General features: G+C 40.2%; 1 protein-coding gene across 2 annotated transcripts in view; it reads right to left on the bottom strand.

The window, feature by feature from the left end:
- The window catches only part of RABEP1 (rabaptin, RAB GTPase binding effector protein 1), a 107,521-nt gene extending 80,389 nt beyond the window's left edge, over positions 1-27,132 (bottom strand). For both annotated transcript variants that reach the window (XM_082604074.1, XM_082604075.1), the window contains exon 1: positions 26,885-27,132. In XM_082604074.1, the coding sequence (XP_082460200.1) occupies positions 26,885-26,918 (34 nt within the window). In that variant the 5' untranslated portion in view covers positions 26,919-27,132. The remainder of the gene's footprint in view (positions 1-26,884) is intronic.
- Positions 27,133-27,701: the final 569 nt, after the last annotated feature.

Raw genomic sequence — 27,701 nt, 5'->3', positions numbered from 1 at the left:
AAGCAGATCAGCATTTGCCCAGAAGTGGGGGGAGGAATTTAACCACAAAGTGTCATGAAAGAACTTTTTGGGGTAAAACGTTCTATAAAACAATTATGGTGATGGTTACAAACTATATAGGTTTGTGAAAACTCATGAATCTATATACTTAAAACTAGTAAATTTTAGCATAAATTATTTTTTAATCAGCTTTATTGTGGTATGTGTTTACAACTACAAGAATAAATTAGTGCTTGGTAACAGCCTAAGTGCTATCCTCATAGCCAGTTTTATTATCCTCATAGCACTTATCACTATCTGAAATTATTTCTCTAAATATCTGACTGTTTAAATATTGTTCCATACTCAAGCAGACCCTCAGTGAAAACTGAGACTTTATGTATTCTGCTCGTTGCTACATTTCTAACACCTAGAACTGTGGCTAGCACATGGAAGGTGTTCAATAAACATTTACTAAATAAATAAGTAAACGAAAAAGTGAGCTGGAATAGCTAAAACCCACTGATGAAGAAGAACATAAGTCAGGATTTTAAAAGATAGCAAGGATCTAAAGAAGCAAAGGAGAGAAGAATATTCAACTGTGAACAATCAAAGGCAAAGGGAGCAAGACAGTAATGCATATCTGTCTAGGAGCCAGCAAGCAAACATCTCTGACACGGGGAAAACTGCGACTTTCCCCACTTTGCACGTAAGTCCCAATGAGTTACTACTTGGCTTTCCAATATGGTAGCCACTAGCCACATGAGGCTACTGAACACCTGAAATGTGGCTATCTGAATTAAGATATGTGTTAAGTACGAAATATATATGGAATTTTGAAGACTTTAGTACAAAAAAACTTTTATTATCTCATTAATACTTTCTATAGTGATCACATGTAGAAACTGTAACATCTGGAATATACTGGGTAAATAAAATACATTATTAATTTCCACAGAAAGTTATACACAAATGTTCAGAGAAGCATTATTCTTAATAGCTAAAAAAAGGAAACCCAAATGTCAATCAACTGATGAATGGATAAACAAAATTTGGTATATTCAGACAATGGACTATTATATGTCCAAAAAAGCAATGAAGTACTGACAAGTTACAAGATGGATGAGCCTTGAAAACATTATGTTAAGTGAAAGAAGCCAGACACCAAAGGCTACATATTGTATGATTCCATTTATATGTAATGTCCAGAAAAGGAAAATCCATAGTAACTAAAAGATTAGTGGTTTTGAGTTAAAACCACTAATTAATGGTTTTAATTAAATTAAATGGTTTTAATTTAATTAAAATTATTTTGCTATATGAATTAAATCCCAATAAAGCTGTTAGTTTTTTAAATTTATTTCACCTGTTTCTCTATTTGGAAGTGTTTTTTTTACTTTTTTTTTTTACTTTTTAAATGTGGCTGCTAGAAAAAACTTAAGTTACATACACCCTTTGGCTCACATTACATCTCTACTGGACAGCACTGTTCTAGACAGCTTATGGTGGGGGGTGATACCCTGGATTTTTTGAGCTCTCAGTTTTACCTCTATTTTTCTTACACTCCATTTTTCCCAATTTGCCAGCCTGCTTCAAGTATCACCATACTTCAGGGCCAACTTAGACACCAAGATCAGTTATCTTAAAACACTAGATTCCCTTCTCCCCTGTGCTGTTACAGTTAGCACAGTGTTACTCTACTATAGTATGCAGACTGTTACTGGTCTAATAAGATAAGGAGTTTGTGTAAGAACATAAAATCAACTAAGACCCTAAGCACACTGCTCAGTTCATCGGACATTTTCTGATGAAGGAAGCAGTACACTAATTTACATTCTGGTGCAAGTTCTTTCTCCCTTTGCAGAGCACTGCTGTAGTAGACAACTGTCATATTCATGGCTGCCCATCATTTTTTAGTCTTTCTACATTTAAAGACATTCCATTTTATGAGTTTCAGCTCTCCAAAACAGAATTCAAACACAAATTCCCAGTCTCCCTTGAAACCAAAATGCAGGCATGTCACCTAAGGCTCTCCAATCAGGCACACACAAATGCAACTTCAATTCAGAATTCAGCAGTGTAAAGAAACAAGGTTCGGGCCTCCCTGGTGGCGCAGTGGTTGAGAGTCCGCCTGCCGATGCAGGGGATACGGGTTCGTGCCCCGGTCTGGGAGGATCCCATATGCCGCGGAGCGGCTGGGCCCGTGAGCCATGGCCGCTGGGCCTGCGCGTCCGGAGCCTGTGCTCCGCAACGGGAGAGGCCACAACAGTGAGAGGCCCGCATACAGCAAAAAGAAAAAAAAAAAAAAAAAAAAGAAACAAGGTTCCATTCTTGCTGCTGTAAGGCTTTCAGTAGCTTCCCAGTGGTTAGTCCAGTTCCTGAAGCAGAAACAGCATCAGTGAAAGCAGCAATAGCAACTGTATTAAAATGGAGCTTCATATGCTCCTCGGCACGAGAGGAAACAGTCTTTCCTGTCAGGCCAGTTCTGTGGCAGCTTTTAGCCACAGACAGCAGTGATTCTCAGTGTGCTTCTGAGACCACAGAATCACTATCACCTGGGAACATATTAAAAGTGCAAATTCTCAGACCCCACCCCAGACCATCTTGATTAAGAAATTCTGGGTGTGGGGCCCAGAAATGTGCTTTAATAAGCTCTTGAGATGCATGCTAGAGTTTGAGAACCAATGTCCTAAAATCTGTTTCTCCCTGTTTTCTCAATGACTCTGTAAACTACTTCACATCTTCTCAAAAATTCCTTTTATGCTTAAACCAGACAAAATGTTTTGTTTGCAACAAAAAACACTGAGTGAAACATACCATATTGTCACACCCATCACCATTCTCTTAAAAACTGCTCATAGGATGCTAGACACTGATTAAAAGAAAAACAAAATCCACAAAGGTTAACATTGGTTAGAAGACAGAAAAAACTCTGGAAAATCTGCTTATAATCAACCCGGTTGACTTATTTCATGACAGTATGTGGAGGCACATACTGACTTCCTTCCGAAGAGCACCAGTAGGGAAAGGCAAGGGAAGGACGGAGAGAAACTTCAGTTTCTTGAAACTGTAACAAACACTACCCAGCAAGGGTGATCAAGGCTAGCATCAACACAGATAACACTGATAAGCCACGACGATAGTATGCATCCTTGATATGATGCAACGAAAATGGCACTTTACCTGTGTGGTCTTCTCCCCAAAACCCACAATCCCAGTCTATTCATGAGAAAAACATCAGCCAGATTCCAACCGACGGACAGTCTACAAAATACCAGATCAGTGCTTCTTAAAACTGACTAGGTCATCAAAAAGTCAGAGAAACTGTCACAGTCCAGAGGAGCCAAAGTACACATGGCGACTAAATGTAATGTGATGTCTAGATAGTATCTAGAAACAGAAAAAGTTGATTAAGAAAAAACTAAGGCTTTGCAGCCAATTAAGCCAACCATGCTCTTTTCCCCGTGGGGGCCCGGTGTGCAATAGCTGCAAACAGCAGCCTCCTCCATAGTGTATGCAGCCTGTTGCCTGTATGGGTTGCCCTAAGAGACCCTGGAAACAGCCCTTTCCAGTGAACATTCGTGACTGGCGTGCTGTCACCAATCTAGGCTCCAGACAGGTATGCATGGTGCCTTTGAAAAACCCCAGGGCACAGTGGCCAGGGTCCACATAGGCCAAGTCATAATGTCCATCCACACCAAGCTGCAGGACAAGGAGCATGTGATTGAGGCCCTACGCAGGGCCAAGTTGAAGTTCTCTGGCTGCCAGAAGATCCACATCTCCAAGAAGTGGGGATTTACTAAGTTTAATACAGATGAATTTGAAAATACGGTGGCAGAAAAGCAGCTCATCCCAGATGGCTGTGGGGTCAAATACATCCTTAATCGTGGCCCCTGGACAAATAGCGGGCCCTGCACTCATGACAGCCTTGGCACTGTCCCCTCCTTACTCACACCCACCAATAAATTCTACTTTCCTGCCAAAGAAAAGAAAGAAAGAAAAAGCTAAGGAAATCTGAATAAAGCAGGGACTTTAGTTAGGATTAATGTGTTCATTAATTTTGACAAATGTACTATACTAATACATCATGTTTTTAACAAGGGAACCTGGATGTGCAGTATAGGAAAACTCTGTCCTATCTTTCCAACTTTTCCAAAAGTCTAAAACCATTTTAAAATAAAGTTTGTTTTTTTTTAAGCTATTGGCTAAACTCTGAATGGTTTTCAAATTCAAATAAATGAATACCTTTACTAAAGCTGTTACCAGAGGTCTGGCACTGTTCACCACGCAGCAAAAAGCAACTAGCCCTCCACACACCATCCCCACCACACTGCTCCACCTCCAAAAGAGCCTTCAAGCTTAACAGAAATGAAAATCTCATGCATTTGAATGCTTAGCTGAGCAGACTTCCCTTCCCATCTGACTTACTATTATACTCTGTAAGATCCAATTTTATCTCCTAACAAACTTAGCTTTGCTTAGAGTCAGAGAACAAAGGATATAGAAAAAGCAGAGTTTAGAGATTAGTGCAGTTCGTTGAAAAGCCCCTTAGGTGAGAAACAGATCCCACAGACTGGATGACTGGGTCACAGAGAAAAAATAAAATAAAACAATGACTAGAACTGAACTGGAATTTGGTTACATTTAAAGTAAAAGCAAACAAACCTAATTTTTAAAAATTCAGCAGCACTGGGGAAGTCACCAGTATATAGCTTGGTCCCAAAACTAATGTTCATACTAAGTCATTGATAAAAGATTCAGTGATATCTAGTGTACTCTGTTTAAGAAAACAGGGTAAAAGTGTAATTTATTTCAGAAAAATTGCTAAGAAAAATACATGCTATGCTCCTAGCACCTAGAATGTGGTCTCTAAATACTGTTTCCCACAAAAAGTAACCAGGGGGCCTCCCTGGTGGCTGCGGTGGTTGAGAGTCCGCCTGCCGATGCAGGGGACGCGGGTTCGTGCCCCAGTCCGGGAAGATCCCACATGCCGCGGAGCGGCTGGGCCCGTGAGCCATGGCTGCTGAGCCTGTGCGTCAGAAGCCTGTGCTCTGCAACAGGAGAGGCCACAACAGTGAGAGGCCCGCTTACCGCAAAAAAAAAAAAAAAAAAAAAAAAAAAGGAACCAGGTTTCCTTGGAAAAAACTCTGATTCCTGGCCTGGGGCAGGAAGTATACAAGATAAACCTGGAACACCTTGGCACCTACTGGGGGTTTTATCAAAGGACTCCCCTTTGTAACAAAGGAGTCAACTTAAAGGATTTAATGGTCAAAGATGAGATAATCTGAACATCAGTGTGGTAGGTTGAACCAACCCTTCCCCTCAGATGTATTAATTTCCTAATCACCAAACGTATAAATACTACCTTATATGGTAAAAGATATAATTAAGTTAAGGATCTTGAAAAGAGTAGTTTATCCTGGACTATCCAGTGGGCCATAAATGCAATCGCATCTACCCTTATATGAAACAGGAGTTCCTCAGCAGACACAAAGAGGACTATGCAATGTGATAACAGAAGCAGAAATTGGAGTGAGGAAGCCAAGGAATGCCAGCAGCCACCAGAAGCAGGAAGAGGCAAGGAACAGATGTTCCCCTAGAACCTCTGGAAGGAGTACAGACCTGCTGACACCTGATTTCAGCCCAGTGATACTGATTCTGGACCTCTGGCCTCCTCAACTGTGAGAGAATAAACTTCTGTTGTTTTAAGCCACCCAGTTATGGTAATTTGTTGGAGCAGCCACAGTAAACTAATATAATCAGTAACTACAATGAAGTAAAACATATACATTATTTAAATCCATGTGTTCTTGATGATATACGAAGGGAAAAAAAAACCTGATTGGTTACCTTTGAAGGGTTCTAGGCAAACAAGTCATTATTTTGAAAACTGGTAACCAAAGAGAAAAGTAGTAAGCATTTATTCTCCATTTCCTACACCTTAAGGTAGCAAAATATACAAGGAGAATTTTTCTTTACAGAGCTATTCCAGCTAATAACTTGCTATTTTACAAACCCTAATGAATGGAGAAATCTAGGCAATGATCAACAGTCCTAACATCTCAAAGAGACAACCAGACATAATGAGCCTCCTGATAGAGATACACTCTACCACTTTGAAATATTCTTTTAAAAAGCAAAACAAAACCACCACAAAAAAATATAACACATAAAACCATATTTCAAACAAAGAAAAACCTGAACCTAATCACTACTTTAGATCAAACTACCAATTTAGAGGAAACACAGAAGGCAGAAGAATATGGAGACCAACACAACATGGATGCAATTAGGAAATTCCAGGTGTGAACAATCTACAGGGTGGATTTCTTCAACAGACAAATTGTAAGGGAAAAAAACAGACAGGACACACCAACCAATCTTAAGGATGGCTTTTATTTTGGATCCTGATTTGAACTTTTTTTTTTTAAGTTGAGACAACTGAGGAAATTTCAACACTGACTAGATATTCAGAAACACTAAAGAATTACTGTTACTCTTTTTAGGTGATATAGTAGTATTGCATCTTATGTTTACATACATACTAAAATGTTTCCAAATGAAATCACCTAATGTCTGAGTTTTGCTATTAAAAATCCAGGAGGGGGGACCTCCCTGGTGGTGCAGTGGTTAAGAATCTGCCTGCCATTGGAGGGGACCCTTGTTCAATCCCTGGTCCGGGAAGATCCCACATGCCACAGAGCAACTAAGCCTGTGAGCCACAACTACTGGAGCCCGCAAGCCACAACTACTGAAGCCCGCACGCCTAGAGCCTGTGCTCCGCAACAAGAGAAACCACCGCAATGAAAAGCCCGTGCACCACGATGAAGAGTAGCCCCTGCTCGCCCAACTAGAGAAAGCCCACGTGCAGCAACGAAGACCCAATGCAGCCATAAGTAAATAAATTAATTAAAAATAATAATAATAATAATTCAGGAGGGGAGGTGAGGAGAGGGCTATAGGTGAAACAAGACTCGCCATGCATTGATAATCATGATACGTAGAAAGAGTGTGGTGGGTCTACATACTAATCTCTTTACTTTTCAAGTGTTTAAAAAATTCCATATAAAAGACTAAGTTTGGGGCTTCCCTGGTGGCACAGTGGTTGAGAGTCCACCTGCCGATGCAGGGGACACAGGCTCGTGCCCCGGTCCGGGAAGATCCCACATGCCACGGAGCGGCTGGGCCCGTGGGCCATGGCCGCTGAGCCTGCGCATCCTAAGTTTGTTCTTTTTTTTTTTTTTTTTTTTAAGTCTTACCACTTCTGTATTTGAGGGCTTAAGTCTAAATCAGCTGAAAAATAATGTACCCGTAAAACCATCCCTCCACCGTTCCATATAAAGGGGCATTATACATATTCACACATACAATTCACAGTGGAGAACTATTAATTAAAAATTTAATTATTTCTGGTTACCAATGCCTTTAATATAAAATGAAAATTTGCTCAGAATATTCTGAAGATTTTTTTTTTTTTTTTTTTTTTTTTTTTTTGCGGTACGCGGGCCTCTCACTGTTGTGGCCTCTCCCATTGCAGAGCACAGGCTCCAGACGCGAGGCTCAGCGGCCATGGCTCAGCGGCATGTGGGATCTTCCCAGACCGGGGCACGAACCCGTGTCCCCTGCATCGGCAGGCGGACTCTCAACCACTGCGCCACCAGGGAAGCCCTGAAGATTTTTTTTTTATCATTTACATAGGAACAAGTCAAGCCTAACACAACATATGATACCCCTTGGAACCATGTTTGATTATACTGTAAAATAAATCAAATTCCCTATGTACATACAGTCTGTCCTTCATTGTAACATGGAAAACCTAAAATGTAGATGTAATTTCTTATCCCCCTACACTTGTGTTATAAAAAGGCTACAATATAACTACACAGCTGATATTAGAAGTTATTTATCAGAAGAGTTCTTCATAAATAAATAATAAAAAGACAAGCATTATATTTTATTTATAAGGAAAGTTGAATGCATTATTTATTAGCTTTTCAAAAATATCAAAGTCATACATAGAGAGGCATCAGAATTTTGATAAATAGTTATCCTAAGTGTGGATAAAGAAGATTAATTATATGTCCCTGAAGGGGAAATGAGATACCAGTAGGTAAAAAATTTTCCAGGAGAGAGCGCTGATGTTAATGACATGGGGAGGGGGGTGAGGGGTGTCTCTCAAAGCTAGAAAACAGAATTAAATAACAGGAGCTAACAGTTAAGTATCCCTTATTCATCAGGTATTATATGGGAAGCCATACAGCATAATAGTTGAAAGCACAGGCTCTGGAATTAATGTTTGAAACCCAGCTCTGCCACTTATAAACTGGTTCCTTCTCTCTACCTGTAAAAATGGGGACTAGAATAGTACTTACCTTCTAGGGTTGTAGCAAGGATTAAATAATTTACATATAGCTCTTAGGCAAGTTATTTTATACACTGGCTCATTAAATTTTCAAAACAAACCATAAAGTAGGCATACCATCCCCAGTTATAGGTGAGAAAACATTCTGAGAAATTAAGTAAAATGCCTAATGTTGCACCGCTAGGAAGTGGCAGAGCTGGGTTCAAACACTGACCTGCCATGGCCTAGAAAGATTTCCCTGTGACTGTAACTATTTAACAGTGATTAAATAGGACTTATAAACAAGTGTAATACTACCTTCTAGGGGTGGCTCTTTTATTTAGTCACACATTAATTCACATGTTGAAATATATATACTTAATTATAAGTTATTTTCCTTTACACTAAAGGCATTATACTGTTAGGGTTTTTTTTTTTTTTAAGTCATTTGTATAACTTTATCAGAATGGTAACGGTGCATTCTAAAGCATTTTGTTATAAACCAGTGGTTCTCAACTGGAGGTGGTTTTGCTCCCCAGAGGATATTTGGCAATGTCTGGAGACATTTTTGGTTGTCACAACTGGGGGTGGGGTCGGGCGGGGGGGGGGTAGGTAAGTGTACTGGCATCTAGTGGGTAGGGGCCAAAGATGCTGCTTATTTAACATCCTACAACGTACAGGACAGTCATACACAACAAAGAATAATCCAGCGCAAAATGTCAATAGTGACAAAGGTAAGAAATCTGTTATAAACTGATAGGGAGGGTTGAGAACTTCAGATACAAAGTGACACACTAGAAGACAGGTAAAAAGTCCCTTCCAAAAGGAAACCATAAACAAAACGAAAAGACAATCTATGGAATGGGAGTAAATATTTGCAAACAATACAACTGACAAGGGCTTAATTTCCAAAATATACAAACAGCTCATACAACTCAACAACAAAAAACGAACAACCCAATTGAAAAATGGGCAGAAGAACTAAATAGATATTTCTCCAAAGAAGACATACAGATGGCCAAAAGGCACATGAAAAGATGCTCAACATCACTATTAGAGAAACATAAATCAAATCTACAATGAGGTATCACCTCACACTGATCAAAATAGGCATCATTAAAAAGTCTACAAATAACAAATGCTGGAGAGGGTGTGGAAAAAAGGGAACCCTCCTACACCGTTGGTGGGAATTTAAGTTGGTACAGCCACTATGGAAAACAGTATGGAGGTTCCTCAAAAAACTAAAAACGTCAGGGGCTTCCCTGGTGGCGCAGTGGTTAAGAATCCGCCTGCCAACGCAGGGGTCATGGGTTCGAGCCCTTGTCTGGGAAGATCCCACATGCTGTGGAGCAACTAAGCCCACGAGCCACAACTACTGAGACTGCACTCTAGAGCCCACGAGCCACAACTACTGAGCCCACATGCCACAACTACCAAAGCCTGTGAGCCTAGAGCCTGTGCTCCACAACAAGCCACTGCAATGAGAAGCCCACTCACCGCCACTAAAGAAAGCCCATGTGCAGCAACAAAGACCCAAAAATAAAATAGATAATTAATTTAAAAAGAAAAAACCTAAAAACAAAGCTTCCATATGATCCAGCAATCCCACTCCTGAGCATATATCCAGACAAAACTAAAATTCAAAAAAATACATACACCCCTATGTTCATAGCAGCACTTTTCACAATAGCCAAGGCATGGAAACAACCTAAGTGTCTATCAACAGATGAATGGATCATGATGTGGTACATATACAATGGAATACTACTCAGCCATAAAAAATAAATGAAATAATGCCAGTTGCAGCAACATGGATGCAACTATAGATTATCATGCTAAGTGAAGTAAGTCAGAAAGAGAAAGACAAATACCATATGATATCACTTATACATGGAATCTAAAACATGACACAAATGAACTTACCTATGAAACAGAAACAAACTCACAGACATAGAGAACAGACTTGTGGTTGCCAAGTGGGAAGCAGGGTGAGAGATGCATGGACTGGGAGTTTGGGGTTAGCAGATGCAAACTATTATATGTAGAACTGATAAACAACAAGGTCCCACTGCAGAGTACAAGGAACTATATTCAATATCCTGTAATAAACCATAATGGGGGGACTTTCCCTGGTGGCACAATGGTTAAGACTCTGTGCTCCCAATGCAGAGGCCCGGGTTTGACCCCTGGTCAGGGAACTAGATCCCACATGCATGCCAGAACTAAGAGTTCACGTGCCACAGCTAAGGAGCCCGTGAGCCACAACTAAGGAGCCCACATGTGGCAACTAAGGAGCCGGCGAGCCACAAGTAAAGAGCCCGCCTACCACAACTAAGACCCAATGCAACCAAAAATAAATATTTTTTTAAAAACATAATGGGAAAGAATATGAAAAAGAATATATATATATGAATCACTGTGCTGTAGAGCAGAAATTGACACAACACTGTAAATCAACTATACTTCAATTAAAAAAAAAAGTTCCTTCTAATCCTAAAATTCTGTCACCTTACCATACCTGATTAAAACAAATCCAGGGTATATTTCAAGACAGATAACTATGTAGTAATCAACAGCAAAAGTCTTAAAATTCTGTATACTTTTCAACCAAGCAATTTCACTGCCAAAAATATATCCTAAACAAGTAATAACAATGAGTATGCATGAAGATTTAACTGCAGGACCTCCTTGGTGGCGCTGTGGTTAAGAATCCGCCTGCCAATGCAGGGGACACGGGATTGATCCCTGGTCCGGGAAGATCCCACATGCCGCAGAGCAACTAAGCCTGCGTGCCACAACTACTGAGCCCACGTGCTGCAACTACTGAACCTCACGCCCCCAGAGCCCATGTTCCGCAACAAGAGAAAGCACTGCAAATGAGAAACCTGTGCACCTCAATGAAAGAGTAGCCCCTGCTCACCGCAACTAGAGAAAGCCCACGTGCAGCAATGAAGACCCAACGCAGCCAAAAAAAAAAAAAAAAAAAAAAAAGATTTAATTGCAAGAATGTTGACTTCTTTATTTTGTTTTTTTGTTTGTTTTGTTTGCAGTACGCGGGCCTCTCACTGTTGTGGCCTCTGCCGTTGCAGACTGCTCCGGATGCACAGGCTCAGCGGCCATGGCTCACGGGCCCAGCCGCTCCGCGGCATGTGGGATCTTCCCAGACCAGGGCACGAACCCGCGTCCCCTGCATCGGCAGGCGGACTCTCAACCACTGCGCCACAAGGGAAGCCCAGAATGTTGACTTCTTTAATGCATCAGAATTCCAAAACATTAGAAACAAGCAAATGTCTAACAGAAAAATGACCCCCCAAATTATGAGGTATCTATACAAGTTTCAAGATGAAACTTTTTCAAAAGAGACCATAACAAATTCTATCAAATCTACAAGGAATAAATATATCCTATGCTATTTAAACTGTCTTCAGCATAATAAAAGATGGAATATTTCTGAATTTATTTTACTAGGCTAGTATAATCAAGGTACCAAAACCCAAGGTAGTACCAAAATGTAAAACTATAGGCCAATCTGTTATGAATGTAATTTTGCAAAAAAAAAAAAAAGTTAAAACATTAGCAAACCTAATCTAGATACATACTAGAACAATCCATCACAAACAAGCTGAGTTTACCTCAAGTATATAAAATCTGTCCCAACATTAGGAAATCCATTAATCAATTCTGTTAGAGATCAAAAAGACCTGAAATAATCTCAATGAATTACAAAGAAAAGGAAAAAAAGTAAAGCAATGAAAAAGGAAACAGCCATGAAAAACAAAGAATGCCCAATATATGGATGATCTATGTGCCTAAAACAGAAAACCCAACAAAGGGAACTAAGAAAATACTAAAAGAAAAAAGAAAAAAAAATACTAAAAGATTTAAAGGAATAAATACTCCCAAGAAGAAATCAGAAGTGAATCTGCAAGTAAAAAATAATAAAGATGTGAGCAAACAGGCTCACATTGGAGGAAAATAGAAGGAGGACTTCCCTGGTGATACAGCAGTTAAGACTCTGTGCTCCCAATGCAGGGCACCCAGGTTTGATCCCTGGTCAGGGAACTAGCATGCCACAACTAAAGATCCCATGTGCCACAACTAAAGATCCCGCATGCTGCAACTAAGACCCAGCGCAGCCAAATAAATAAATATTTTTTAAAAAGAAAGAAAAAAATTGAAGGAACTTGGATCTTGGACATCCTTGAACAACTGAACCAACCTTGGAATGCTTTACTTCTAAACTTGTTACACACAAAAAAACCCTTTACTTGTTTAAGCCACTAGGGATTGGATTTCCAATTGCTATGAGAGGTATTCCTGATATAAAAAAATACATCAAAATGTATATATATCAGAAGTATCAAAATTTAAATGTACATAAATCCTTATTAGTTGTTTCAAAGGTTATTAAGGTAAGTGTTTGCACAAATATCTAGAGATATATGTAGCAGGCTGTTTACTACAGTGTTAACTGCAATAGGAAAAAAATTTTAAATATATACCAAGAGAGACCTAGTTAATCATGTTATGGAATCCATACAATGGATTACTATGCAGTCATTAAAAATAACATTTATTACTTAAGTGGGAACAACATCCTATAAAATATTAGAATTTTCACTGAACTTTTTTAAAAGAGTTTTTTTCATATATTTTAATATACATATAGGGGCTTCCCTGGTGGCCCAGTGGTAAAGAATCCACCTTCCAATGCAGGGGACGCGGGTTCAATCCCTGGTCGGGGAACTAGGATCCCACACACTGTGGGACAACTAAGCTCGCACACCACAACTACTGAGCTCACACACCTCCACTAGAGAGCCCACGTGCCACAAACTACAGAGCCCACATGTTCTGGAGGCCGCGCACAACTAGAGAAGAGAAAACCCGCACACCACAACTAGAGAAGAGAAAACCTGCACGCCACAACTAGAGAAGCCTGCATGCTGCAACGAAAGATCCCGCATACCTCAACGAAGATCCCGCATGCTGCGGCTAAGACCCAATGCAGCCCAAAAAATTAAAAAATAAATAATATACATATAAAAACCCTGGAAAAATAACATATCAATAAATGAATGGATATTATCTTTGGGTAATTTTTTATGCTTTTCTACATTTTCTAAATTGTTTACAATAGGTAGTATTAATTTTATCTAAAATTATAAAATAATTGCTTACAGAAAGAAAATGAATGACTTAATAAAAGATGTGGAAGTCCTAACTTGACAAACAGCTCATATAGAAACAACTTAAAAATTCAAATGATATTGAAAAAAAAAAAAGGCCAACAATTTCAGAAAAAAACAAAAAATGAAGGAAGTGGATATCTAATTGATATTGAGATAAAGCAGGTATTTAAAGGTATCAAAGCATTATCAAGTTTGTTCAAAAGAATTCTTAGGCTTCTCTATACCATACATTAGCAATGAGAGAAAGAATAAACTTGGACAGTATCTGTAACAAATAAAAGACAAAAGCCAATGTCTATGAAATAAAGATATTTATAAATTAATAAGAAAATGGCAAAGGACATGAAGAGGCAATGCACAAAGAAAACAAATGGTCAATACATTTTTTAAAGCCTAATCACACCCACCAAAATGGTATCTTATTGCTGTTACAGGTTGCATTTAGAAACTTAAAACAGCAATAAGATACCACTTTGCCTATGCTATTGGTAATAATTAAGTCTATACTTAATGTTAACAAGGGTGAGGTGACACTAAAAGACATCAGCACTAATGGTAGAAATGTAAACTAGAACGAGATATCTGGAAAGCAATTTAGTAATATATAAATATATCAAAACCTCATACTTTTTGATTCAGAACTCTCTGGGAAGTAATCAAAGATGACATCAAAGACTAATGTCCAAAGATGTCTCCTGTAGAATTATTTACTAATAGCAAGATCTTACAAATAATCAAATAGGCAATAATAGGAAAATAATTAAGTTATTTTTACAACTTAATGTATAACAAACATGATAAATTAGACTTTTAAAACCAACGTTTTTTGAAAAACTTACAACACAGAAAAATTTTACATCATAATTAAAAATAGCAGAATACAAAACCACATGTGCAATATGATCAACTGGTTAAAAATTTTATTTGTTGATATAAAACATGGCCAGAAATACACTAAAATGACAAAATATTCCAAAGGATGGAATTATGAGTAAGTCCAGTTTTCTTTATACTTTCTTTGTACTTTATGGTTTAAAACACACACACACACACACACACACACATACACACACAACCTGGGGTTTTGTTTTAACTTTGCCCCTTTTTTAATGATCTGAGAGTTTACTTAAATAAAACTGACCTGATAGTGGGTGGAATTTAAATAGTCAGGGGAACCTGGATCCTGAGCAATTTACTAAACTTTCATTTCCTCATTGCGAAACAGGGATAATACCAACCTTAAAGAATTCAGAAAATTAAATAATTAATGCACTTAAAGTGCTTTATGGCACTCTAAAGATACTTGTTAAAAATACACCTTTCTCCTTAGTTTATAACTAAATCAATGAGGGTTTTTTTAAGGTCTTTTTTTTCTGGGGTGGGGGAAGGGGGCAGGAGAGGGGAGCATGGTGGGTAGACTTAATGTGATCATTCCAAATTTTATCTGAATGAGTAAATACCTAAGAATAGTTCAGGAAAATTCTAGAAAATAAATAATGAAGGGTTCCTGACTCTTTAAAATATTAAAACATTAGAAAGTAGGGGAAAAAGTCATTTTAACTATGGGTATAACACCAGAACAGATAAATCAATCAAACACAATACTATTCAGAAACGGACTCAGGTATTCCTGGATATTTAGCATATAATAAATGGTGGCATTTCAAAATCAATGGAGAAAAATGGATTAATCACTACATGGTGCAATAATATCTGGCTAGCCATTTGAAAATAAATAGTAGTAAAAGCTAGATTCCTATCTCAGTCCTTATATCAAAATAAATTCCAAAGTGATCAAACATTTAAAAGTAAATACTAGAAGGTAACATAGACAAAGAGGTAGAAGGAAACCTAGAAGCCATTAAGGAAAAAACTGATAAACCCATAGGCCAAAACATCTCAAAGTTAAAAAACAAAATGGGGGAAATTTTTGCTACATTTGCTACACACATGATAAAGAGGTCAACTGCCCCATATGCAAATAATTTCTTAAATTAAGGAGCTATAAGCTCTCTTATACCCTGATGGTGAGCCTGTAAATTGTCCAAACTTTCTGAAAAAGAATTTGACATTTGCCATTAAATTTTTAAATGTTTACTTATTTATTTTGGCTGCGCCGGGTCTTAGTTGCAGCACGCGAGATCTTTAGTTATGGCATCTGGACTCTTGGTTGAGGCATGCATGCAGGATCTGGTTCCCTGAGCAGGGATCGAAGCCAGACCCCCTACATTGGGAGAGTGGAGTCTTACCCACTGGACCACCAGAGAAGTCCCGCCATTAAATTTTTAAACATTCATATTCTTTGACTCAGTAATTTTGGTTCAAGGAATTTATAACACAAAAACACTCACATGAGCCTGTGATGAAGACAGGTACAAGGATATTAGCTGAAGTTTTATAATAACGGCACAAATATTCATCAATGGGGACTTACTTTAAAAAAATTATAGTGTATCTGTATTATGCAGCCACAAAAATGATCTATTTCAAAAATGATGACATTATCTATACCAAAAACAAAGTAAAGAAAAAGGAAGGTTGAGAAGAGCGTATACAGCATGATTCCACTTTTAAATCATCAGAATACACATTTCTTTTTAAAAAACCAGAAAAATATCTACCAGACCCTTATCAGTGTTTATCTCTGAGGGGTGAGCTTATGAGCTTATATGGACTTTTCCCTTTGTATTATACATTTATAAATTTTTAACAAACATTTGTTATTTTTGACACAAAAATTATTTTTAATTAAGAAATTTAAAATCACATCCATGAAAGAATAAAAAAATACATAAATGGAACAGAACGGTGAGCCTAGGAATAGATCCACACGAATATAGTCGACTGATCTGTGACAAAGAAGGACAGGCAATTCAATGGAGAAAGGACAGTCTTTTCAACAAATGATGGTGCTGGAACAACTGGATATCCACATGCAAACATGAAAGAAAAAAATCTAGCTACAGACCTTACACCCTTTACAAAAAAAAAACTTAAAATGAGTCACAGGGGCTTCCCTGGTGGCGCAGTGGTTGAGAGTCTGCCTGCCGACGCAGGGGACACGGGTTCGTGCCCAGGTCCGGGAGGATCCCACGTGCCGCGGAGCGGCTGGGCCCGTGAGCCATGGTTGCTGAGCCTGTGCGTCCGGAGCCTGTGCTCCGCAACGGGAGAGGCCACAACGGTGAGAGGCCCACGTACCGCAAAAAAAAAAAAAAAAAGAGTCACAGACCTAAATGTAAAATGCAAAACTATGAAACTCCTAGAGCGAAACATAGTAGAAAATCTAGATGACCTTGGGTTATGGCAATGACTTTTTAGATATTGCACCAAAGGCACGATCTATGAAAGAAATAATTATAAGTTGGATTTCATTAAATTTAAAACTTCTGTTTGTGAAAAACACTGTCAAGGGCAAAGACAAGCCACAGATTTGGAGAAAATACTTGCAAAAGACATATCTGACAAAGTCCAGTTATCCAAAATACACAATGCACTCTTAAAACTAAACAATAAGAAAATTAACAACCTCATTAAAAGTTAAGCAAAAATTCTGAACAGACACCTCTCAAAAGAAGATACACAGATAATGAATAACCTCAACATCATCTGTCTTTAGGGAACTGCAAATTAAAACAATGAGATACCACTGCACATCTACTAGAATGGCTAAAATCCAAAACACAGACACTTGCCAAATGCTGGAAAAAGTGGAACAACAGGAATGCTCATTTGTGGCTGGTGGGAATGCAAAATGGTACAGCCACTTCAACATACTCTTACCATATGATCCAGCAATCACACTCCTTAATATTTAACCAAATGAGTGGAAAACTTAGATCCACACAGAAATCTGCATTATAGTAATTTATTCATAACTACTAAAACTTGGAAGCAATCATGAGGTCCTTCAATAACTGAATAACTGGTACATCTAGACAATGAAATATTAATCAGTGCTAAAAAAAGAAATGGGCTACCAAGCCACAAAAAGACATGAAGAAACCTTAAATGTATATTACTAAGTGAAAGAAGCCAATCTGAAAAGCCTACATAACTGTATGATTCCAACTATATAACATTCTGGAAAAGGGAGAAACCATGGAGACAGTAAAAAGATCAGTGTTTACCAAGCATTCAGGGGAAAAGAGGGATGAGGAGGTAGAACACGGCATTTCTAAGGCAGTGAAACTGTTCTGTATGATATTACAATGGTCAATGGATAGATGCACTGCATGTTTGTCCAAACCCACAGAATGTACAACACCAAGAGTGAACACTAATGTAAATGATGGACTTTGGTTGATAATGATGTGCAGGTTCATCGATTGTTTAAAAATGTACCACACTGGTGTGGAGTGTTGATGGTCGGGGAGTCTGACAGCGAGGGGGTATAAGGAAACTCTCTGTACTTTCTGTTCAATTTTGCTATGAAAATAAAACTACTCTAATTTTAAAAAATACACAACACAGTGTAAGGCATATAATACCTCAATAAATCACAGCTTCTGTTTTATTATGAACTCATATGATACAAAGAAATAAAACAAATTTGAGGGAACGTTAGCATACATTAAAAAGAGTTGAGTTTTGATCAAAAAAGAACATCTTTGCTGCTTGTTGCACGAGTCACACAGATTCCATGTCTGGAATATTCCACTAATATTAGGGACACCATTTTAGGAAGAGCACTAGCAAACTACATGGTATTAGAACGTCTGGCTAGCCAAGCAAAGGAAGCTGCAAAGAATGGAGAGGGTATAGAATCCTCACATGAGGAACTGCCAAGATAGAAGCAAGCTCTTTAAATATCTGAAGACCCCTTGTGTGGAAGAGAAAATAGACTAATTTTGACTCATTCACAAGGCCAGAACCATGGCGTAAAAGTTGTAGGGAAGTGATTTCAGCCCAACAAAGTTAAGAATTTACTAATACAGTTACCACAAAAAGTGGCCATGTTCTAGGAAGACTGGATTTCATCCGTTAGGAGTAAATGCAGAACACATTTTTGCAATAGAGATGGATCTAACCTGTTAATGGCCCTTCTGTAACTGTCTACTGAGGCTTACTTACTAGGTTCACAATAAAATGAAAGACAGAAGTAGTGTCAGGCAGACTCTATTCCACAGTAGCTAAGAAAGCTGGGGATATAAGATCTAGATGAGGGAGGGGGGAGGCCAGGTGGGCAGCAGCAGTTTATTTATAAATAATAAATAAATATAGCAGGAGCTTAGAGAAAGCAATCAAGTAGACATCAATTTGGGACTAAATGGTAACTATCAAGTTTGTATTGATTTTTCATACACTTAACCAATGGAATAGTAACCTGCATCATGGTTCCCCCACCCCCACCCCATTGGATGTCCCACAATAAGGACCCAATCATACCCTGTACTTTATTATTCTAACACCCTTTCTCAACCCAGGTTCCATGACAGAGTTAAATCCTAATGCCCAAGGTATTCAATGTACATAATGAATTAACTTCTCTCCTGTGCATCTAAAATGGTACTGGTTATATCACCTTTAAGATAACTGGGAACATAGCCAAATTATTTTCTGTGTTCTGTGCTTAAGATGAGGAACCCAGCCAAGTATAAACAATCTCATCTGTAATGAAGGTTGCAAAACAACAACTTCCATGAGGACAGGCACCTTGTCTACCTTGTTTGTAGCTCATACCCAAATCACATATGTTGAATAAATGAATAAAAGAATGGAGACTGCACTTATATTTAGTCAGTTTCTCTTCTACCTCGAGTTTTCTCTACCTTTCTTTCTCACACATCCTTTCCTTTTTCCCTTCTGTTTTGGAGGATGAGATCCCTTTCTCTCCTCCTGAAACTCAAGCTCTTGATGCATCTTATCTGCTCTTAATTCCTCAGAGATCTAGTCCATATTTATTTTCTTCTTGATAACTTCAGGTTCTCCCTTCTCAGGGGCAGTTCCTCCAGCATCTACAATTACTGAAAAATAAATAATTATCAAGAAAGTCTCAGGACTTCCCTGGTGGTCCAGTGGTTAAGACTCCAGGCTCCCAATGCAGGGGGCCCGGGTTCGATCACTGGTCACGGAACTGGATCCCGCATGCTGCAACTAAGAGCCCACATGCCACAACTAAAAGATCCCGCATGCGGCAACCAAGATCCCACGTGCCGCAACGAACACCCAGTGCAGCCAAACAAATAAATATTTTTTTTAAAAAAATTCTCATGTGGGGCTTCCCTGGTGGCACAGTGGTTGGGAGTCCGCCTGCCCATGCAGGGGACACGGGTTCGTGCCCTGGTCTGGGAGGATCCCATATGCCACGGAGTGGCTTGGCCCGTGAGTCATGGCCGCTGGGCCTGCACGTCTGGAGCCTGTGCTCCGCAACGGGAGAGGCCACAACAGTGAGAGGCCCGTGTACCGCAAAAAAAAAAAAAAAAAAAAAATTCTCATGCGTTCTGACTGTAATCAAGTTACATCCATTCTATGATTCCTTTCTAGCAATGTCATAATGACGCACCTAGAGAAAGTTCATTCTACATAAACAGAAGCAGTAACCAGAAGACAGGTGACAACCCCACTCTACTCCTAAATTCTAGTGTTGGCTCTGCTACAATGCAAGTCACTTCTGCTTCTTTAGTCCTTAATTTCCTGATCTCTAAAATGAGGGAAGATAAGTCTTTAGGATTCTTTTCAAGGATATGTCTCTATATCTACTACTCTCTATAGGTTAAATACATCTGCAGTGAGTAAAAGTAATGGTGAGGCAAATTTCCACTTAATTAAAGGATAACCAAAACATCAGAACTAGTCAAAACTAGGATGTCGTGAGTTCCTTCTCTCTCCAGAGGCATTCAAACAGAAATCAGTCTACCACTTGGAAAAGATTCAAGTATCTAATGAGAAAACTGAACAAAGGCACCTTCCTTCATAGCTCTCCCTGTTCTACTCGTAGTAAGTTTCACCTGTGATCCAACAGAGAACTATCACTAGGCACGTCCTCATTTCACATTAGTGTGCCTAAGGCCCATTCCCTCCACTAGATCATAAAATTCCTGAAATCAGAACTATATCTAATATATATATAATTTCCACATATATAATTTCCACAGCCCTTCCGCATTACCTGGCACAGCTGTCCTACACAAAAATAAACAGAACAACTGTTTACTAAATATTCCTATGAAGACTAAACTCAATGTAATGACTGATTATACAAAAAGAGCACATGAAATTTCACTAAATAAAAACGTAGTATATGATGTACTCAAGATATTTTAGAAATCAGAGCCCTTAAGAGTCAAAGGCAGTTCCATCCACAGGTAGTCAGGTAAGACATACAAATTAAAGGATTATTACACAATCCCAGGCTACTGTATGTTGGGACAGACTGTGTTAGTCAGACTGTGGGGTAAGCTCATGGCTTTTGTGTTTCTGATCAAGTTTAGTAGTTGGGAGATTTATCAAGTAATAATAAACAAACCAAATATATGGATTATTGAATAAATGGTGTTATACAATTGGCTTGGGCTTCCCTGGTGGCACAGTGGTTAAGAATCCACCTGCCAATGCAGGGGACACGGGTTCGAGCTCTGATCCGGGAAGATCCCACATGCTGCGGAGCAACTAAGCCCATGCGCCACAACTACTGAGCCTGCGCTCTAAAGCCCACGAGCCACAACTACTGAAGCCGGTGTGCCTAGAGCCCAGTTTTCCACAACGAGAAGCCACCGCAATGAGGAGCCCGCGCACCGCAACGAAGAGTAGCCCGCACTCGCCTCAACTAGAGAAAGCCCGTTCGCAGCAACGAAGACCCAATGCAGCCAAAAATAAATAAATAAAATAAATATTTTTTTTAAAATTGGCTTTATCCACTTGGAAGAAAAATAAAGTTAGAACACTATATCACATCAAAAATAAATTCCAGATGCAGGCAGCTTCCCCCAGCAAGCCAGAAAGCAGCTTTCCAGGAAGTTCTACAGATGTGGTCTCTCAATGATCACTACCCTTCAGAGGGCCACAGCTGTACCCTCTCCAACAAAGTCAGGATTTCAGTTCTGGGAGCAGCCTCTTGAAGATTTGCTCCTTCCCTAGGTGCTCTGCCTTAGCCCTAGAGGTAGTAGCTGCTCCCTATATCTACTATTCCTGTATTCTTTAGGGTTTTCTTTTTCTCTTAGGTAATCTCCTGTTTAGTTAATAATTATTTATATTAAGCTTTACCTGTTAAATTTAAAAATAAATAAATTCCAGATGGTCTAAAGTACTAAATATAAGAGACGAAACTATGAAAGTGGTGAAAATGAGATGTTTTTGTTGTTGTTGGGTTTTTTTTGTTTTTGATTTTTTAATAAAAAGAGGTCTTCCTAAGAAACCCAGAAACCATTCATTTTTTTAAATGGTCAAAGGACTTCCCTGGTGGCACAGTGGTTAAGACTCCACCCTCCCAATGCAGGGGGCCCGGGTTCGATCCCTGGCCGAGGAACTAGATCCCACATGCATGCCACAACTAAGGAGCCCAAGAGCTGCAACTAAGGAGCCCACATGCCACAACTAAGACCCGGAACAACCAAATAAAAATAAATATTTTTTTAAAAAGTGATCAGGTCTACATAAAAATTAAAGCTTTCTGCACAACAAAAGAAAAAATAAATATATATAATTACTATCAGGAAAGTACAAATTAAAAAGCCATCATTTTACCTACTTGATTAAAACCCTTCAATGGCTTCCCTTAGAGCTCTAACGCTAAAGCCCACTCAGGCCAGCCTATACCTATTTGACCCCCTCATTATCTCTAGCCCGGCACACTGACCTTTCTTCAGTTATCTTACTCATCCTGCTTCTTCCAAAAAAGGGACTCCTGCTCATCCACTGGGTCTCAGCTCTAGGACCACTTCCTCAGAAACCTTTCCTGGACTAAATAAATGGGTCAAATTCCTCAATTACAGCATTGTGTACCTCTCACAGCTGCTCAGCCCAAAAACCTCCTAATGATCCTTGACCCCTCTCTCTTTTGCATCCCATATCTAATCCAAATCCTGCTGGCCATGCCTTCGAAATATAACCTCCACCAATGCACCCTGGTCTCAGCCTCATCATCTTTTTCCTGGATTAATGCGTCCCTTGCCTTCCTTTACTCTACTGCCAATCTACCAACCAGAGTGGTTTGGTTTTTTTTTTTTTTAATGTAAGTTAGATCACATCACTCCTCTGCTCAAAACATTTTTAATGATTCCCCATAGTGAAAGCCAATCTTTGCAATGCTTCTAGAGCCCAGAAGACCTGCCACCACCCCATTACCTTTCACCTCATATTCTACTACTCTCTTCTCCCTTCCTCTCCCACCTCCTTCCACCCACTGCCCCAATAATTTCATTCTAGCCACACTGACCTCCATGCCATCCCTCAAACATGCCAGACACATTCCTTCCCTAAGGCATTTGCAAGAATTGATCCCTATGTCTGGAACACTCTTCCTCCAGATATCCTCATATTACCTCTTCTGTCACCTTCAAGTCTCTGGTCAAATGTCATCTATGCAATAAGGCTACTCTGACCACCCTATTTAAAACCAGCCTATCCCCCTTCCTTTTACCCTGCTCTATTTTTTCTTTTTTCCATAGCACTTATCACCTAACAATCCATATGTTTTGCTTATGTTTGTTGTTTAATATCTGTTTCTCCCACACTAGGGCAGGGTTATTTATTATCTGTGTTGCCCACTGATGTATTCCAAATATCTAGAATTGTGCCTGGCAAGTAGTACACACTCACATTTGTTGAGCAGTTTTGTACTTGTCTGTGGGATTATCTAATTAATGGCCTTCTGATTCACTACCTAGGAACAGGGACTGGGTTTGGGTTTCTTCGTCATTTTATTCCCTAGGGCCTAGCATAAGGCTTGGCCTAGACTAGGTGTTAACTGAAGAATACCTTTTTTTTTTTTTTTTTTTGTCTATCAGAAGATACAAATTTAAAACAACTGACATTATCCAGGGTTTGTAAAAGTGTAGAGGAAATCCACCCTCTCATATACTATTGGCAGGTATGTAAATTGATACTTTTTGAGAGTAAGCTAGCAATCGTTATTAAAATTTAATTCACTCAGCTCATGCCCTTTAATTCATAGTCTTACGGAAGTAAAAGCAAAAGTACCTGAAAAATATGTACAAGAATATTACAGAACTGCTTATAATGAAAAAATTAAAGCATCAATAAAGATATAGGCAAATAAATCATGTGTGGTACATGCGTATGACAGAACATTCATTAACAAGAATGAGGTAGATCTATAACATTGAACTGGAAAGTAGTCCACGATCTAGTAAACAGATCGAGGGCTCTGGCATCAGGTGACCTGGATTTGAATCCTGGCTCCCCTCACTTCTAGCTATGTAACTCTAGGCACTTTTAACTTCTCTGTGCTTCAGTTTCCTCATCAATAAAACAGGAACAATATTATAATAGCACCCACCTCACTGATAAGAAGATCTCCTGAGATAATGCATGCAGTGTCTATAGCACATTATATGGCCACATAACCATTTACAAGTATATGATAATTATAGCTAACATTTATAAGCAAAATAGACAAGCTGCAGACCTATGTATGTAAAGCATGTCCATTTCAGGGGGAAAAGGTAGCATGTCTGTGTTAACTATAGAAAAAAAAGTCAAGAAGGATAGAAAACTTAGTATTGGTTTCCTTTGGGAGATGGGAGGAGACATACTTCTTAATAGCCATACTTTTTTAATGGAAGGATTTTAGAATACAGTGTTTTTAAATAAAAAAGAAATGAAGTAAAATCAGAGCAAATGTTTCTAAGAGTTTAACTTAGATTTTAAAATATTAAAATTTTAAAAATTTTACATTCTATATAGTCTTTGAATTATCAAGGTAAAATGAAATAATAAGCTGAAATTTGTCTATTAAAGTTACCTTTGTTCTAAACGAGTAAACTAAGATGCATGATCAAAAAAATAGTTTTCGAAAAACTTACAAAAGAAAAAATTAAAGAGAATTAAAAGAAAATTATTACATTTTACCCTGTCGATTTACACACAAATGAATTCTTTTCTTAATCTACGATATCTCCATGAAAAATAAACCTATGTCAAAGAAGGAAAAGAAAACAATGTCAAAGTAAAATAAAACTGCCTCTAAAATGGGATACCTGGGAATTCCCTGGAGGTCCAGTGGTTAGGACTCTGCGCTCTAACTGCCGAGGGCCTGGGTTCAATCCCTGGTCAGGGGACTAAGATCCCACAAGCCATGCAGCGTGGTCAAATAAATAAATAAAATGGGATAAAAGCTAGATTAAAGTCAAAAAGTAAAAGTTATCTTTTACTGCCCGTTTAACTCAAAAGAATTCTGCAATTGTTTGGGGTTTTTTTGTTTGTTTGTTTGTTTGTTTATATCAGCAAGGCTAGGAAATTGAAGCATGCTTAAAGCTAAAGTGTTACGAAGTGATCTATGTTAAGTTCAGCCAAAGGGAAAAATTAAATCCCCAAGATGAACTTCTAAGAAGACACTGATACAAAGCGTTCAAATATACCGAACTCTCTCCTTTTGTAAACAGTAGCTGTGGCTGCTCATTTACTACATTAACTGAAAATAAATACTGCAATCTATGCAAACTAAATCTCATCCCACGGTCACAGGATTTGAAAAATAGGGAATAAACCTGTCCTAAGAATACAAGATTTCCTAAAGCTAATTTTTCCTAGCCTCTTTCAAATGCTTAGTCACTTCTGCCTATTTACAAGGAAGACCGTTTCACGTCTAGAAAGAGGCAGGGAATTTTGATTCCAGACTGTCATGTCACCTGAGCCGTCCTAGACGTTTGTTTCCATGCAACTCAAGAGAAGGCAGCTGCCAGTTAAGCATACCTACCACTCCAGATCAAAACCAGAAGACACTGGGGCTCTCTCTATTCTGCCTCTGTCTGCAAAAACAAAGAGGTGTTTGTGGAAAAGGGAAGTTTTCTTCCCTGACACCAAATGCAAAAGGTGAGGATTAAAATGTAGCCTGAAAACATCCCCATTTCCTCTAACAGTCCACCAGAAATGCCTCCCTTCTCCTCTACTGAAACAGAAACAGCAACCAGATTCTTACACAACTCCAGATGTAGGTACCAGACATGTCTCCTTAGGCAACTAGCAAAATCTAAAACTAGAGGCAAACAGGCTTTGGAACACACTTCCAAGAAAGCAGCTAGCATTAAAATCTGATAACATTGTTTCAGGTTCCTCAAAGGCAACAAAAGAGAGTAAGGTCTTCATGAAAGATTATTTTAAGAGACAACCCTAGGCAAAGGCAGGTTTTTAAGCACCTACCATGGGCCCAGCACCAAATCCCGACATTCCACTCACACAAGATTCTAAGCACACACGCTGATTACAGAAATACACCTGAAAGAACTCTCTTGCCCAGATACAGCAGTACCTTGTCAAGGACCAGGCACAGTCTTTCCAAACATAACTCCAGGTGGTAAAACCTGGAACCACGTGGTCAATCTCCGAAGCAGAGCTTAAGCCAATTTCCCAGAAGGTCATGAAGGACTGACAACCACCTGGGACTAATTAGGATGGGGCTCTTTTTCCTTCCCTGGATATAAGTGCTATAAAAGACAGGCTTCCTCGACTTCACCATTCTCATTATTCCCCAAAACCGCCTTAATAATACTAACCAGTTTACATAATACATGTTGCTTCCTTTATAAGTAAAATATAAAGGCACGAATTAACCTCTTTTCATGAGAATACTCAAGTTCAAAGAGGCTAAGAAACCTGCATAGTGCTTGTTAGTGAAGGCTCCAGGTCCTGCAGACGCCCAGGCCCCAGCACTTACCATTAAGCCACAATGCCTCTCAAGGAACGCTACTAAATCCAGCTACTGATCCCAACCAGTTTCACGCCACAAAACTGAGCTCAAAGCGCTCAGTGGCATGGATGGGGGGCGGGGCGTGGGGAGGGTACATCACCACTACCTAAGCAATTTTTTTTCTTTAACGAATATAGCACATGTTCCTGATTTCCATCCTCCCCACGGGCAGAACCCACGTGCCGGCCCCACCGCTACCCACAGCAGCTCCCTCCCCACGCTCCCCAGCTTCTGCCTGGTCCCCCGCAGCCTCCTCACGCCCCTCCCTCCACCCCCACCCCAGCCAGGGCTAAAGCCGGCACCTCCCGCCCCCTCCCCAGCGACGGCTGCCCAGGCCCCCGCACCGCCCTCGCGCGCAGCCGGCGCCGAAACCCGCGCGCTCCCGCCTCCGCCCGGCAGGGTCACCCCCAGGGCCTGCGCGCGCCCTTCCCGCCGCCCGGAGGTCTCCCCGCGACGCCGGCGCTGGGCAGGCCGCGCCCGCCGCGCCTGCCATGGTGGGCGACTCACCGTCAGGCTGAGGAGCCGGGCCCGGCTGCGCCATGGCCGGGCGGCCGGCCTCGGGGAGCGGGAATGGGCGGGGAAGCGGCGTCCCGGGCTCCTACAGGCTCAGCTGGCGGAGGAGGCGTCGACCGAGCCGCCGCCGCCACCGCCCAGGGAGGAACCGCTAAGGCTGGAGCCGCCGGCGCCGCCACAGCCGCGGGCAGAGACGGACCCGAGCGCCGACCTCCGCCTCCTCATCCTGACAGCGGGAAATAAGCAGCGCGCAGGCGCGGGGGGATGGAGCGGCACGTGACGTCCCCCTGAGGGGAGGGGCGGGGCTTCGCGAGGGGTTGGGGAGCGCGGCGCGAGGGGGAGGCTGAAGGAGGAGCGGAGCGCGGCGGGTAGGGTTGGGTGGGGGAGGAGGAGGCTGAATAGGGGAGGAGGGGGAGAGGGAAGAGGAGAAGAGTGGCGGCGGGGAAGGCCCGGCCTTGTGCAGGGGCCGCTCCGGGCCCTCCGCCCCAGCACAGAGGCAAAGAAAGAATAATAATAAAAAGAAGGGCGAGAGAGTAGGCTAGATGGTGAAGTGAGCGCAAATCCAGCCACTGCCTGTTGTAGCTGTGTGACCTTGGGCGAGTCACTTAACCTCTTTGAACCTCACAGCCTTCGTCTGTATAATGGCTATTAAACGTTTAAATGAAGTGAAGTGTGCGGAACTGTGTCTGACGTACTTTCCATTAAGCACCTATACAGGATGTAACTTTTAAGTTCCAGGTACCGTGATAGGTGCTGGGGATACTGCCAGACACAGTTCCTGCACCCATGAGGGGAGAGGGGAGATAGGCAG

This window comes from Mesoplodon mirus, assembly GCF_964341445.2.
Source record: "Mesoplodon mirus genome assembly, chromosome: 18".
Taxonomy (NCBI): Eukaryota; Metazoa; Chordata; class Mammalia; order Artiodactyla; family Ziphiidae; genus Mesoplodon; species Mesoplodon mirus.
This window is presented reverse-complemented; position numbering and strand designations above follow the sequence as displayed.